This window comes from Tursiops truncatus, chromosome 11 (genome assembly GCF_011762595.2).
Source record: "Tursiops truncatus isolate mTurTru1 chromosome 11, mTurTru1.mat.Y, whole genome shotgun sequence".
NCBI classification, from domain to species: Eukaryota; Metazoa; Chordata; class Mammalia; order Artiodactyla; family Delphinidae; genus Tursiops; species Tursiops truncatus.
In genome coordinates, this window is record NC_047044.1 from 101,628,662 (window position 1) to 101,644,836 (window position 16,175).

Consider the following 16,175-nt stretch of genomic DNA (forward strand, 5'->3'; position numbering starts at 1 on the left):
TGTGGGCTTTCTCTAGTTGCGGCGAGCGGGGGCTGCTCTTCGTTGCAGTACGCAGTCTTCTTGTTGCTGTGGCTTCTCTTGTTGCGGAGCATGGGCTCTAGGTGCGCGGGCTTCAGTAGTTGTGGTGCATGGGCTCAGTAGTTGTGGCTCACGGGCTCTAGAGCACAGGCTCAGTCGTTGTGGCGCACGGGCTTAAGTTGCTCTGCGGCATGTGGGATCTTCCCTGACCAGGGATTGAACCCGTTTCCCCTGCATTGGCTGGTGGGTTCTTAACTACTGCACCACCAGGGAAGTCCGAGTTTGTGTAACTTCTTTCAAACAGTTCACCACTGAAAGCCTTTGGGTTTGTAGTTTTCTTTGTGTGCAAGTTTTTGATTGAGTATTATTGATTTGATTTCTTTAATTAAGGCTATTTGAGTGTTTTGTTTCTTTTTAAAAAATTTTTATTGAAGTATAGTGTTGTGTTAATTTCTGCTGTATAGCAAAGTGATTCAGTTTTACATATATACATTCTTTTTCATATTCCTTTCCATGACAGTTTATCACAGGATATAGAATATAGTTCCCTGTGCTATACAGTAAGACCTTGTTGTTTATCCATTCTAAATGTAATAGTTTCCATCTATCAACCCCAAATTCCCAGTCCATCCCTCTCCCCCTGCCCATAGCAACCAGTAGTCCGACCTCTATATCTGTGATTCTGTTTCTGCTTTGTAAATAGGTTCATTTGTGTCATATTTTAGATTCCACATATAAGTGATATCATACGGTATTTGTCTCTCTTTCTGACTTTGCTTGATATGATAATCTCTTGGTCCATCCATGTTGCTGCAGATGGCATTATTTCACCCTCTTTTTATGGTTGAGTAATATTCCATTGTATATATGTACCATGTCTTTTTTATCCATTCATTCATCTTTCAATGGGTGAAGGTTGCTTCTATGTCTTGGCTGTTGTCAATAGTGCTGCTATAAACATAGGGGTGCATTTATTTTTTCAAATTACAGTTTTGTCTGGATATATACCCAGGAGTGGGATTGCTGGATCATATGGTAGCTGTTTTTAGTTTTTTGAGGAACCTCCAAAGTGTTCTCCATAGTGGCTGCACCAATTTACATTCCCACCAACAGTGTAGGAGGGTTCCCTTTTCTCCTGAGTGTTCTATTTCTTAAGTCAATTTTGGTAAGTAATTTAGGCATTTTTCAAGAAGTTTGTTTATTTTATTTAAGATTTTACATTTATTTCCATAGTACTATTCATAATATTCTCTTACTATCTGTAGGATCTACAGTGGTTTCTCCACTTTCATTCCTGATGTTGGAATTTGTTCTCTCTCCCTCTATTCTTTCTACAGGTTTATCAACTTTTCAAATGCTTACTAAGGAACCAGCTTTTTTTTTTTTTTTTTTTTTTTTTTTTTGGAGTATGCGGGCCTCTCGCTGCTGTGGCCTCTCGCGTCGCGGAGCACAGGCTCCGGACGCACAGGCCCAGTGGCCATGGCTCACGGGCCCAGCCGCTCCGCGGCATGTGGGATCCTCCTGGACTGGGGCACGAACCCGCGTCCCCTGCATCAGCAGGCGGACTCTCAACCACTGCGCCACCAGGGAAGCCCAAGGAACCAGCTTTTAACTTTACCTACTGTTTGCCTGGTTTCTTTAAAAAAATTTTTTTCTGTTTTTGATTTATTATTTTCTTCTATTTCCCTTGGCTTTAGCACACTCTTCTTTTTCTTTCTTCTCAAGTTATAATACTTGTTGTGAGCCTTTTTTCTTTTCAGCACAGGCATTTTAAAGCTGTAAATTTCCTTCTAGGCAGCGCTCGGCTGGGCTGCTCAGCCCACTTACATTTAGTGCAGTTACTGGTATGGTTGGTCCCCACTGTTCTGGGGGTTTTTAAGTGTCCAATTCATTGGTGTTTAGTATATTCACAAGGTTGTGTAGTCATCACCAGTGTTGAATTCCAGAACATTTTATCACCCCCAAAGACCCCTCACACCCATCAGCTGTCACTCCTTGCTTCCTCCAGTCACCAGTCCCACTAACTAATGTGCTTCCTGTCTGTTTTTACTATTCTAGGTACCTCTTATAGGTGGAATGCATACATATAGGTATCCAGCTACTTTCACTTCGCATGTTTTCAGAATTCATCCGTGTTGTAGCGTGAATCACATACTCATTCATTTTATGGCCCCCAAATACTCCGTTGTATAGATACATGTTTTATTTATCTGTTAGTTCATGGACGTTGGTGCTGTTTCAGCTTTTTGGCTGTTACGAATTATGCTGCTGTGTATGAACATTTGTCTACTCGTTTTTGTTTGGAGGTATGTTTTCATTTCTCTTGGGTATATACCTAAGAGTGGAATGGTTGGGTCATATGGTAATTCTGTGTTTAAGTTTTGAGCAGCTTGCCAAACTTTTGCAAAGTTGCTGCACCATTTTACATTCCAACTAGCAGTATATGATGGTTCCCACTCTACGTCCTTGTTAACAAGTGGTCAGCACTTGTTCTTATCTGTCTTTATAATTTTAGCCATCCTGGTGGGTGTGACCTGGTACCCTATTGGGGTTTGATTTGCATTTCCCAAATGACGAATGAGCATCTTTTCATGTGTTTCCTTCTTTTTTTCTCTCTTTGTCCTTCAGTGCTTTCTTTTGGGTTATTTAAAGATTAATACATGTTGATTTCCAGGTGACTTTTTTTTAAAAATAAATTTATTTATTTTTGGCTGTGTTGGGTCTTCATTGCTGCACGCAGGCTTTCTCTAGTTGCGGCGAGCAGGCTTCTCATTGCAGTGGCTTCTCTTGTTGCGGAGCACAGGCTCTAGGCATGTGGGCTTCAGTAGTTGCAGCACGTGGGCTCAGCAGTTGTGGCATGCAGGCCCTAGAGCATGCAGGCTCAGTAGTTGTGGTACACGGGCTTAGTTGCTCTGCGGCATGTGGGATCTTCTTCCCGGACTAGGGATTGAACCCCTGTCCCCTGAATTGGCAGGCAGATTCTTAACCACAGTGCCACCAGGGAAATCCCCCAGATGACTTTTAATACTTTTCTTTGTTACTTAACATAAACATTCATATACACAAATAAAATCTATATTATATACGTATTTCCCAGTTAAAAAGATATGTTTTGTATCTTAATCATATTTTCCTTTAATTTGAAATTGTCATGATTTTTTACTTATCCTGGCTCTCACATTGATTTCAGGATATATTTCAGGATATGGCAGGCAGTATATAGTCCTATAGAAGAGACATTATTTTAGTTGTTTTGGGCTGAATCTTTTTATGATCTTTAAGAATAAGCACTTCATCACATTTTCTTATGGAGCTTTTTATTTGTTGCTTCACTTGGAACCAAAATCTTTCTCTCAATCCAGTATTTGTGTGTTTATGTGTGTTTTTTTTTTTTTTTTTTAAAGCTTTTTGCCCGCACTGTGCGGCATGCAGGATCTTAGTGCCCCGACCAGGGATTGAACCCTCCCCCACTGCACTGGAAGTGCGGAGTCTTAACCACTGGACCTCCAGGGAAGTCCCCCAGTACTTGTGTTAAACGTGGCCTAACTGTGAACATGGGTGTTTCATTAGCTGCACCAGTAGCCATAGCAAACGGGAAGATAAAATTTTTCCATTTAGTCTCCACATGGCACCCGTGGTGCCAGGTCTTCCTTGCTCCCTGTGTGTGGGCTGCACATACACTTTCACGTCTCAGAACTGACACAGAGCCTGCCTTCTCCCTTGTGATCTTCTCAGGCAGCTTGTTTCCTCCGTGGTGCAGGGTCCTGCCAGCTCTGCTCGGGCCGCGCTGTCCCTGGGAATGTGGGTCTCACAGTGCAAGCCTGTTCTGTCTGAAGGAAAATAAGCAGTTCTCTGCTGGGGTCCTAAGAGATGCTCACTCTGCGACTGTGGAAAGATAGTTCTGTCTTTTTTTCTCTCTCTTGTGCAAACTATTTTAAGAAATAAAGGGATAATTAGCATTTGGAACTTTTCTCAGACAAGGAGCTCTGACCTGGTTGTGCTCAGAACCTCCAGTTGGTTCCATCTTTTTGTTCCTACATCCTGTTGAAAGGATTAGTGACAACTCAGGAAGAAGTGCCCTGAGCTGAGCTGAGAGATTTACAACGTAGGATCAGTTTGTAGCAGCTGTTGCCACGCACTCTTCCTCTGAGCAGCACACAGGATCACGGCGCTCATTTTTCTGAGGGCGGGAGTGCATGGTCTTACCAGATTCTGAAAGAGTTTTGTGTCCTAGAGAAGATGAAGAACCGCGAAGTACAAAGTATTAACCCTACTTGTTGGCTTACTGAGCCTTTTCGTTTCAAATACCCTTGACCACGCTGCCTTCAAAAAATTTTTCCCTCGAATATCTGACCCTTAAAAGAAAGATACAGATTTTTATGAGGCTTATCTGTATACAAGGCAAAGGAGTGATCTTGAATTGTAAGTCCGTTAGTATCTCTTGGTAAGGTGGTATGGAGATGACTTAAGAAACTTTTAGCAGAAGTGATGTAATTGGAACTGAGTAGGTTAATAGGGCTGTTGGAAAGGAATCTCAGACATGTAGCTATTGGGACTCGGAGGGGCTTTCAGGCAGATCGTGGCTGTCTGTGCTTCCTCGCCTCCTGCCGCGTCCTCGCGGAATGATCTCATGTCATGATCTCATGTCATGGAGTCCACGTTTCATTTTACTGCAGGAAGAACACACCTTGTTGTTTAGGGTACTTGGTGTGCAGTAGAAATCCTAGAAAGCATGTGGCAGATAAAGGGGTTTATTACCAAAGGCAGGTTGTCTTCTTCACATTCTGTGAAACGAAAAAGCACCCCGTTTTATGTTCATATTCTCCTTTGCCACACGACCTGCTTTTCACCGCCAGCTAGAGCTGCTCTTTGTCGGCTCCTCCACCTGAAGGGGTAGCACCGGCTTTGCGGGCGGAGGCCAGGCTGGTCCCAAGGCTCCCGCAGGTGCCTGCAGGCAGGGCTCAGGTCATGGTGCTGAGAGCCCTGTGTTTCCAGGTGTAATGCTGCATTTTGATAAGGTAACCACATTCACAGTGTCCACATTTGAGGTCTCAACAGGAAGGAAATAAAGTTTCTTCTCTCTTTGAAAAAGCAAAATGTTTAATTTCTTATTTGCCTAAGGCCCTTTGTTTTTTCTCTATGAGTATTTCTTCTGACTTTTTCTGCAAATATAACTACATAGATTATCAGTTAACATGATACATGCCTCTTGTAAAGATCATATTGACACATAATTCCTTTAGAGCTCTTTGTTTAGTGAGAAAAATTTTTTTTTTTTTCTGCTGTACGCGGGCCTCTCACCGCTGTGTCCTCTCCCGCTGCGGAGCACAGGCTCCGGACGCGCAGGCTCAGCGGCCGTGGCTCACTGGCCCAGCCACTCTGCGGCATGTGGGATCTTCCCAGACCGGGGCACGAACCCGTGTCGCCTGCATCGGCAGGCGAACTCTCAACCACTGCGCCACCAGGGAAGCCTGAGAAAAATATTTTTAAATCAAGCATTAGGTGAAATTATATCCAGATTCTTTAATAGTTGAGATATGAAATAACTAACAATTAAAATTTTAATTGTTAAATTTAACTAACAATCAAAAATTTAAGTTGTCTTAAATGTTTTCTATAGAAAAAACCCTCAAATTTAGTGTTTCGTAACACACCCACGAGTTTACGTGTAACAGCACATGAAAGTATAGTTACACGTTGGAGTAGCCTCTTTTAAAATTAATTAATTAATTAATTAATCTATCTGGCCACGCAGCGCGGCTTGTGGGGATTGATCCTGGGCCCTTGGCAGTGAAAGCATGGAGTCCTAACCACTGGACTGCCAGGGAATTCCCTGGAGTAGCCTCCTGTGTTCTGGAGAAGGTTTTTTCAAACCTTTGCATCTTAACCTGAACTATAAATGGATTAGGCCAGGCAGACATTGCCATTCTTTGCTGTTTGCCATCTAGGTTGTGGACCTAATCTTTTTTAAAAATTAATTAATTTATTTTTGGCTGCGTTGGGTCTTTGTTGCTGTGCACAGGCTTTCTCTAGTTGTGGCGAGCAGGGTCTACTCTTTGTTGCGGTGCGCGGGCTTCTCACTGTGGTGGCTTCTCTTGTTGCGAAGCATGGGCTCTAGGCGTGCAGGCTTCACTAGTTGTGGCTCACGGGCTCTAGAGCACAGGCTCAGTAGTTGTGGTGCACAGGCTTGGTTGCTCTGCGGCATGCGGGATCTTCCGGGACCAGGGCTCAAACCCGTGGCCCCTGTATTGGCAGGCGATTTCTTAGCCACTGTGCCACCAGGGAAGGTCCCGCAACCTTCTTAAATATTGATGATCTTTGGGACTTGACGGTGTCAGGTCCCAGGAGATGGTGTAATAACATAGTGCTTCCTCAAGGGATCCCTGGGCCCTTCCTGGCACTTTCCACTCCTGCTGCTGTTGAAGATTTGTCAGCTGTCCAGCCACCCACCACCTCCAGCACCGCCTCCCCACCCCCCCCGCCCCGCCCTCTACACCACCCTCTCTATGTGGTACTCATGTGTCTTTGTGTCTGGGGCCGCCTGGTTAGGCCTCAGACCTTCCACAGCTACCTGGAGGACATCATCAGCTACCGCTGGGAGCTGGAAGAAGGGAAGCCTAACCCCCTGAGGGAAGCCAGCTTCCAGGACCTGCCCCTTCGCACCCGTGTGGAAATCCTCCACCGCCTCTGTGACTACCGGCTGGACGCAGACGATGTCTTCGATCTCCTCAAGGTGCGTAGCTGACAGGCACCCTGTCCCTGGAGCAGAACTTAGAGCAGCCAGCGTTGGGATGCTGTGCTGGTCTTGGGAATCTTGTGGATGCAGCTGTTACCACTGTTGCCAGGAGGATCCAAGCCACACGCTCAGATGACTGCATGTTATTTTATTTTGGTTTAACTTCTACTTTGGTTTGTTCTTCGTTCTGTTTACCGAGTTCCCGCTGACATGGGAACAATCGTAGGTTCCTGTTTGCTCTGTCATCAGTCAGAATTGCAGTTACATTAGTCACTGAGTTTTATTTCCTGAGATCTGAAATTTGACTTAGAATAATTGAAATATTTATGAAACCTCCCAAGGACTTTAACCCATCCTCACCGCACACCGTGTGCACATTGTAGATGTGTGCTGGGCGGGGCTGTGGACGCCTCCCCCCTCCCTCTTATCCTGTCTCAGAGGGAGGGCACGGGCGGTCTTCTGCTTTGCCCTCACTGGGAGGTCGGTCAGAAACAATGAACTGCGTCGACGGTGCTCGTGGGCTCAGGTGGGCACCATGGTGAAAACCGCAGTGCAGCCCAGCACAGTCTTCGCTGAGGTCTCGGCCTCCACCCCCCGAGGGTTGGCAGCGCAGGTCAGGCTGGGGGAGTGGGGAGCCCCGGGCCGGACTGGCCGGCGGCGACAGAGCGTCGTGGGGGACGAGGCTGCCACAGCAGCAGACTCTCCTGTTGGAATTGTCTTTCCTCTTGTTGGTACACACAGAATACACGTCTAAACCAAGTATGTCACATGTTCACCAAAATCCCTTCAGGTTGCTCTTTTTCTGGTGAGGTGGGGCAATGGTGGCAGTGGGATTCGTGTGAAGTACTTCCGTATCCTGCTCTTAAGGCAGGCACCTTCTCCCCGTCCCGTGTGTCGGGTACCCTGACTGAGAATTACCTAAGATGCTTGAGCATTTTAATATGAGGGATATGTGAGGATAAATTCAGAATCCTTCTTTCAGTTGTCTCTTTAGTTTTGTTCGTTGTGAGCCCAAACCTCTTTCCTTGTCCTGCCCAGGGCCTGGATGCAGACAGTCTCCGTGTGGAACCGCTGGGTGAGGACAACTCCGGGGCCCTCTACTGGTATTTCTATGGGACGCGAATGTACAAGGAGGACCCAGTGCAAGGAAAATCCAACGGAGAGCTCTCTCTGAGCAGGTACCTTCCTAAAGGTCAGGGCTGCCATAGCCACTGTTAGAAGAGCACCGTTAAAATCAAATACATTGGAATTCCGCAGCACAAGTTATTTTTTCTCATGAAGGAATTAGCTGTAGCAGCATGTCTACAAAGAGATGGCAAAGAGTTATTTCACACAAAAGTGAAAAGGAATTAATCTCTAGCCCAGCTCTCAGCGGCCCCACCCCAGAGGCCGTTCTGCCCGCCAGGTTCTCAGCAGCACAAGTGCTCCCTGGGGCCTTTCCCTCCAGCAGAGTGGGTTCTGGAGAATCCCTTCTCCTACTAGAGCTGATGTCCTCAGTGAGGAAGAGGGCTTGTCTCCAGCATCCCAGAGCGATGCTGCATCTTCCCCAGACGTCCCGGTTGCTGGGCCCTTTGCTGTTAGCGAAGCCTGAGGCCTCACTCAGATGTTCATGTGGGAGATGTTGTTTTCCTTGGTTCCACGTTTTAACAATGGAAAACGGGAGGTCACCCTGCTCTTTCCCTGTAACTGCTGCCTTTGTTGCTTTTTATAACCTCGTGGCCAGAAAAGCTAACCACTAGCTTAAAGCCAGTTTTTTGTTTTGTTTTGTTTTTTGTTTTGTTTTGCGGTACGCGGGCCTCTCAGTGTTGTGGCCTCTCCTGTTGCGGAGCACAGGCTCTGGACGCGCAGGCTCAGCGGCCATGGCTCACGGGCCCAGCCGCTCCGCGGCACGTGGGATCTTCCCGGACCGGGGCACGAACCCATGTCCCCTGCATCGGCAGGCGGACTCTCAACCACTGCGCCACCAGGGAAGCCCCATAATCACTAGCTTATAAATCATGTGTAACGCATCAGTCCTATGACAGAACATTTCTATTTAATGTACTATTTCTTAGGGAAACTGAAGGACAAAAAAATGTCTCAAGTGTTCCTGGGAAAACAGGGAAAAGAAGAGGAAGACCCCCAAAACGGAAAAAACTGCAGGAGGAAACTCTAGTGAGGTGAGTAAATCTTGTTAGTCTGTGTAGGTCCCTAATGCGAACCCTTACGCTGGAGGGACTCGCCTCCATCCTGCTTTCTGTGCCTCGGGGGGGACATGGGCCCTGCGTCACAGTCCTCAGGGGCCTCCTGCCTGGCCCCTCGCTTTCAGTGGACAGTGGGGACTCTGACAGTGAACGTGACAGTGGACGGCACCGAGAACTGAGCCCGCCTGCAGGAAGTGCCCTGAAAATCCCATCCCTACACCACACGTTTCTTCACAGGAGTGTGGAGAGAGTTAATACTGTGTATGAGTTTAGGAGTTAATTCTTTCTTGGTAAGGAGATTTTAGTAGTAAACATGCTTTGTTCTATGTAGAATACAATTTCTTACAATAAAGAAAAGGTAAGACTTTAAACATTTTTATAGTGTTTATTTTATATTTAATTTTAGCAAAGAAAAAGATTCTCTTACGATTGGGAAATTGTATTATTACTATTTTTTTGGCCGCACTGCGCGGCATGTGGGATCTTTGTTCCCCAGCCAGGGATCGAACTCGCATCCCGTGCAGTGGAAGTGTGGAGTCTTAACCAGTGGGCCACCAGGGCAGTCCCAGGAAATTTTATTTTAATATATCATTGCCTTTTAGGAATTCCCACAATGTGAATCTCAATATAAGAGTTTTCAGAATCTGACCTGTTCTGTGTAGAAATACTTTTTCCTTTTACTGGAGGATCAGATCTGTCATTATTCACTTATGGAAGTTAGGTCATAGTCTTAAAAATTCTAATAACACAGGAGAAGCTGCTGCTTCCTTCGGTGTTTTAGAACTACTTAAGTAACCTAAATGCCTGAAGTGAACCAGATTTCACTGTGCTGCTTATTAACTACTAAGAAATATTTTTAGGAATCAGATTATGAATAAATCAATCAGAATTTGATTTTTTTGCTACAACAGTCAGTGTTACACTTTCCAGAAATTTTGACTACAGATTGCAGCTTTCCTCCCACCAGTATTTGTGAGAAATGTTCTTATAATCATGTTTTATACACAAGACGTCTGTTTCTGGATTTTGTTAGCGATCTACACCTCGTGATACATTCAGAAATCTGTTCTGTACTCTCTCAGTTTCCCTGTGAGTCCCAACAATTAAAGTGCCTTAGTGGTGGGGCCGTAGTCACTTTAAGAAGCATGTGTGTGCTTATGCTGCCCTCTGCTGGTGGTTCTATTCTTTAGACTCCTGTATCCAATACAGTATTTACATATTTTTAAATTAAATAAAATTTTGTGAAATCTAAAAAGTGAAACTAGTGGATATAATAAAACAGAAACAGACTCATAGAAACAGAACAAACTAGTGGTGACCAGCGGGGAGAGGGATGGGGGAGGGGCAAGATGGGGATTAAGAGGTACAAACTACTAGGTAAAATAAATAAACTATAGGGATATACTCTACAACACAGGGAATACAGCCAATATTTTATAATAACTATAAATGGAGTATAACCTTTAAAAATTGTGAATCATTGTGTTGTACATCTAAAACTATACCTCCGTTTTTTAAAGAATGATGAAAAACAAATGTAGACAATAAGATGTGTAGAAGGGGGAAAAAAGTAAAGAGAAAGGGCAGCCCCTAAAACAAATTATTTTTTAAAAATAATAAATAAAATTTAAAGTTTGGTTCCTCAGTCACACCTGACACACTTCAGCTGAGCCAGGCACTCGTGGCCCGTGGCTGCCTCGTTGGACAGCGACAGTACAGGACGTTTTCCTTCTCCCGGGAGGCTGTTCGGGGCAGTGCTGGGTTAGGTGGTTGAAAAGAGACCAGAAAATCCAGAGAATGTCGTCCATGATTCAGGGAGACTTAACACTGTCGGGCTGATGAGCACATTTGTATTTTATAATTTAATTCCAGCATCCCTGTGAGGTGGGCATTATTAATAGCCCCATTTTACAGGGAAGTTCAGTGACTTTTCTGAGGTCACAGGGTGGGTGGTGGCAAGCCTTGAATAGAGGTGGCCCGGCCTCAGAACCTGTGTTCTTCACCCCAGCCTGCTGTGAGGGCCAATTCAGTATGCCTCGCCTGCAGTGCCACCCTCAGTGCAGTCTGGGAGGAAGCCCTTTTCTTGGCATTTACCTGTGGACACTGAACTTCTCCTTTCCTGTGTCCCCGTGTATCTGTCCTTCCTCTCTGTGCCAACACACACTCTTGGTAGTAAGTCATGGGTCTACCTTACAGGGGAGCACAACAATTTTGGACATGTCTTTGTTTTTTTTTTTTTCTTGTTTTCCTGCGGTACGCGGGCCTCTCACTGTCGTGGCCTGTCCCGTTGCAGAGCACAGGCTCTGGACACGGAGGCTCAGCGGCCATGGCTCACGGGCCCAGCCGCTCCGCGGCATGTGGGATCTTCCCGGACCGGGGCACGAACCCGTGTCCCCTGTATCGGCAGGCGGACTCTCAACCAACTGCGCCACCAGCGAAGCCCCATGTCTTTGTTTTAATTGGTGCCTCTTTTTCCTGTGTTTCAGTGAAAAGCAGGAAGAAAACTCCTTAGCATCTGAGCTGCAGACAAGAAATGGTAATGGCTTTTGTCGGGGTCAGAAGGGATTGCATGAACATGATTGACTTGTGTCCTTTTCCAGAGTCTAGTGCAGAGCGTTACGACTATTACAGTAGCCTCTGACTAGCCTCCTCACCCTTCACACATCGTCTCCCTGTGCCCATCTCTCCCCCTGATGGATAGCTTGAGAGCAGGACCAGGTCTTTTCACTTGGGCCCCCTTACCCAGGCCCAGCAGAATAGACACCCAACGTTGGAGTGAATGAGCAGCTTCTCTGAGAGCTTTCTTTTAATGTATTAGATTGGCCAAAAAGTTTGTTCGGTTAGTGAATACGTTCAATAAAGTTCTTGGTGAAAATGAAAAATGTGTCTTATTTTTACTTAAAACTGAACGAACTTATTGGCCAACCCAGTCAAATGCTTTACTACATAAGGAAGTGTACTGGGTTCCTACCTAGACTTCGGTTCTGGAATCCAAATTGTATAAATTTGGGGAGAAATAGCAATTTAGTGTATCTCAGTGCAACAAGCGAGACTGCAAAAGCTCAATCGAAACCATTTTGTAGAAAAGTAAATACATTAAAGCATTTCTAGTATATTAGAATCTATCATGAAGGTTACAATAGTTACATTTGTATTGCCTTTACGTGTTCTTATCTCTTAGTTGTAAACAGTGATAGTAACAGGAAAATCGGAAGTACACAGCATCAACCTTAAAAGGTAATGGGCCCCCCATTTTTCTGATTACCTGGCTTTGATCGTAACCCAGGGTCCAACTGAAACTGAAGATAGAAAGAAACAGGTCTCATGGGATCTGTTTACTGAGCCACCCCTTTCTCTTCTAGGGTCCCAGGGGCCAGGCCAAGGCTCCTGGTGGCTCCTGTGCCAGACAGAAGACGAGTGGAGACAGGTCACCGAGAGTTTCCGGGAGAGGACCTCCCTGCGAGAGCGGCAGCTCTACAAGCTCCTCAGCGAGGACTTCCTGCCCGAGATCTGCAGCATGATTGCCCAGAAGGTGTGCAGACAGGGTCCCTGTCCTCCGTGTGTGGCGTCAAGCTGCTCTGGTAGAGGGTTCCTTCATTAGAGGTTTGAGCACCCTCCACTCCACGCTCTCCTGCAGCTGGTCCAGCCTTCATCTTTCTTCATCTGGGACATTAAAATGGGACCTCGTGCCCCCACTCTCCTTCACTATGGGCCATGTGATTTAATCCTCATGCCTCTACCCCGTCCTCACCGCTCTTCACCCTTGGGAGCCAGCTCTCCTCCTCCCCAGCATCCCCTGGGAACCACCCCCTGAGCCCCAGGTGTGTCTCTGCAGAGCACCCTGTGTGTACCTCTCCCTGTACATAGACTGCTGCCTTTTTTTTTTCTTTCCTTTTTAAAAAAGATCATCTTCTGGTCTGTTTTCTTCTAACAGCAGGCTCTAAAGGTGCTTTTCTTTGTGGCTCTAGTGCTGGCTGCCCCCTCTGACTGCAGGGCACCGAACCCTGGCTTCGTCCTGCACCCCGCCTGCCCCCGCCTGTTCCAAGGCTCTCAGAAGCCCCACTTGAGGGCCTTGTGTCTGTGAGCTCTCCCCTGCCTCTCCCAAGCGAGGGTGTACCCCCCCCCGGTGTGCTTCCCGGCTTCATTTCATTGGGAGTTGTCTAAGCAACTCTGGATCAGGAGCCATGTCTTCCCCATCATTGTAACCCCACAGGTGACCTCCTGGAACACCCGTTCTGTGGTGGATGCCTGGCAACCACCCAGTTTCCATAAATCTGATGCTTCTGATTCTTAATACTTTTTAATAGAAGACAGAAAAATGTGAGCACTGCCCCTGACATTTGAGGAGAAAGTGTTTTTAAACTCTTACTGCAGCACCCCCCGGGGGGGGGGGTCACGTGACAGATACATTACTTGATTTGTCGTGACTCCAGTGATATTTGTAACCATTGAGCAGGTTGGTGGTTTGGGGTGAACTGTAGAAAGTCACGGAATTGCATTTTCATGGGTGAGCATCTCCCCATCGACGTCCTTAATCCCGTTGACTATAATTACACTTGGATCTTGTCCTCCACAGTGCACTGTGACCATTTTTCCAGGACTTGAAATACGTAATCTAGTTTTCTTAAAGTAGCTATTAAATAGAGCTGGTTTTATAACTTTACGTAACCTTGTATATGACTTTATTGATATGATTAATGACAGCACCTTAAATCATCTGTAAGGCATTTACCTAATCTGCTTAAACTTTCTTTTATAATTCTGTCTTTTTAACTGCAATATTCAACCTCAGACTTTTGAATGGTGTAACTAAGGGAAAAAACTTTTACAGGCATAAAATGGATGGTTTTGATACAGAAAATTTCAGGAGTTGATTCTTTGCAAGAGAATAAAAAATTAAAATAAGGTAAACCTTAAATACAAATTTCAAGAACCATGAAATTAGAAGCTGAAAAAAGAAATAATAGATTTGATATTTTGAAAGCTATACAGTGCTGTAAATTTGCAAGCCTTAGTGAAATGGGGTGTTGATCCCCCCCAAAAAAACCCAGAATCTAAATTATGCAGCCAGAAACCTTAGCAGACCAGTAATTAGGGAAGAAGAGTTTTCACAAAAGCATCCCATCAAAAGCTCCAGAATCATTTAGATTTATTCACAGGTAAAATTTTCTAAACCTTTACGAAAAGATAATTTCCGAACAGTTCAAAAATAAAGAAAGAAGTGGCTTGGTTACTGTGTCCATTGAGATATAGTTATCTTAGTGCCCCATTCCTGATGAATTTAAATACGCTCTTCATTCAGTAATATAAATGTCAAGCCTTTAAAGGTGCACTAACAAGTAAAGACCTCATCAAAAGAATAATAACTCATAACCCATCGGGGTTGAGTGGCATGTGTGCTACGGGAATACTGTCTTGGAAGTCTTGTGTGTGTGACGTAAGAAAAGAGTAAGAGGCAGAATTTTAGAGCGTTTCGTCTGGGGGAATAGAATTGCGCTTAACGAAGTCTGTTGCTTAGCGACCACAGCAGTGCTGGCTCCCGACGTCCTGCGTGGGCATCACCTGGACCGCGCGCTAGACGCCGGATCCCGCCCTGCTCTCGTCCCAGCCTGGCAGGATGGCTGGAGGTAGTTCTGTTGCTCTGTGATTCATTCCTGTGCCTGCTAAAGGTTAACAGTTACTGGCCGCCGCCGCAAAACAGGTGCTGCTGTGAATCTGACTGTGCCTGTGCAGAATTGATGAGAGAGAAGAAGGTACAAAGCTGTGAGGACGTGTATCTCTTCACATGTCGAGTAAGGATGCCAGACCTCTCTGTTTCTTGAAGGAAAGTTTAGATGTCAGTCGTCACCAAGATAAATTGAGGTTTGTTGTCGCCTTAGCCAAGTCCCAGCGTAACAGAGCTCTCCTCGAGAATACCCGGTGAACGTAGATATTGCGGGTGGGGGCAGTGGGGTGACCCATTTTAGCACTGCCTTGTCCTGGCACAGAGGCCAGACATCAGAAGCACCCTCGGGGGGGTCTTCATTCGAGAGGCCACCCACGGGAAATGACAACCTGCGAGCTGGGCATCCTGCTGATGTTTTCACAGACTTGTGTGTGTCCGTTGTTCTCGTTACTGAATTTACACAATTAAATATTATGAAACAAAATAAGGGCATAAAATTTTCTATAAAAAGTTTTTATTAAACAAAAACATGAAAGGTGAGTTGCTTCTGAAAGGTTGACTGTCAAATTAGGATAAAATAGTAAAAAATGAAAGGAAAAAAATTCATTACAATCTTATGGTTTCGGTATTTGGATTGCAAGTATCATTAACATCTCACTTGCGATTATAAAAACAAAACTGGAAGGGCAGATAAAGGTATAAGAGGGTGATTATTGGGAGGGAATCTCCGGGAACCCCCTCAGTGGGCCTGCATCATATGACTAGTGAATGGCAGTACATTTTCATACATTAAGTTAAAACACACACACTGTGTAGATTCTTCCTTTGACAGTGACTGTGTGTACCTACCAGTACCCATCCAAGTTATACTGGCCAAAAGGGGTCTGTTCTAGTAATAAACACACCTATGATTTGAATGTGAAATGGAAATCACATGCCAGTAAAACAGAATAGACACCGTTACAGGTTACAGTGCAGCATGACAAGCGCAGAGCCGCAGGGTCTGGGGGGCTGCGCGTCGTGAGCTTTCCTCTAGGAACCCCCGTAGGTGTGGCGCCGCCCTCTTCCAGCTGCCCGTTTGGATGAGCTTCCTGATAGCTCTGAATTTCGGTTTTCTTATTAGTAAAATATGAAGTGCTGTAACTTCCCAGTTTCTGTGGGAAGGACCATTGTCCAGTACCTGGCCTAGTACTTAGCGATGGATTGACACTTGGTCCCTCCATTGTTTCCGGCGGCTTGTAACTGGCGAGGAATTTTGATAGAAAACTAAATCCACGTTTCTTACCAAAATAATTGCAAGTCTGCAGAGAGGCAAAGCTGATGGGATAACTCATGGAGGTATGATAGTCCTGTAAACTTTGAAATAATGAAAGAACCAGAAGGCCGCTTTGACCACATGAAAGTTAAACTTCTATGGCGAGATTAAAGTCAAGGGTGTGTAGACTAGTGAAAGCATTTTAGCTAAGGTTACAGACAGTGATAGTCAGGTGTGTTATACATATCAGGTCTTTAACAGGTAAGTTGATAAGTCACATAGAAGGTGGTTGTGAGGACAGCGAAACCGCCGCGCTGT

At 45.4% G+C, this 16,175-nt stretch overlaps 1 protein-coding gene across 6 annotated transcripts in view; it reads left to right on the plus strand.

Annotated features, from left to right (window-relative positions):
• The window catches only part of CECR2 (CECR2 histone acetyl-lysine reader), a 152,760-nt gene that overhangs the window by 100,277 nt on the left and 36,308 nt on the right, over window positions 1–16,175 (plus strand). For all 6 annotated transcript variants that reach the window (XM_033867274.2, XM_033867275.2, XM_033867277.2 and 3 more), the window contains exons 3-7: window positions 6,568–6,751; window positions 7,793–7,932; window positions 8,809–8,913; window positions 11,424–11,473; window positions 12,300–12,469. In XM_033867274.2, the coding sequence (XP_033723165.1) occupies window positions 6,568–6,751; window positions 7,793–7,932; window positions 8,809–8,913; window positions 11,424–11,473; window positions 12,300–12,469 (649 nt within the window). The remainder of the gene's footprint in view (window positions 1–6,567; window positions 6,752–7,792; window positions 7,933–8,808; window positions 8,914–11,423; window positions 11,474–12,299; window positions 12,470–16,175) is intronic.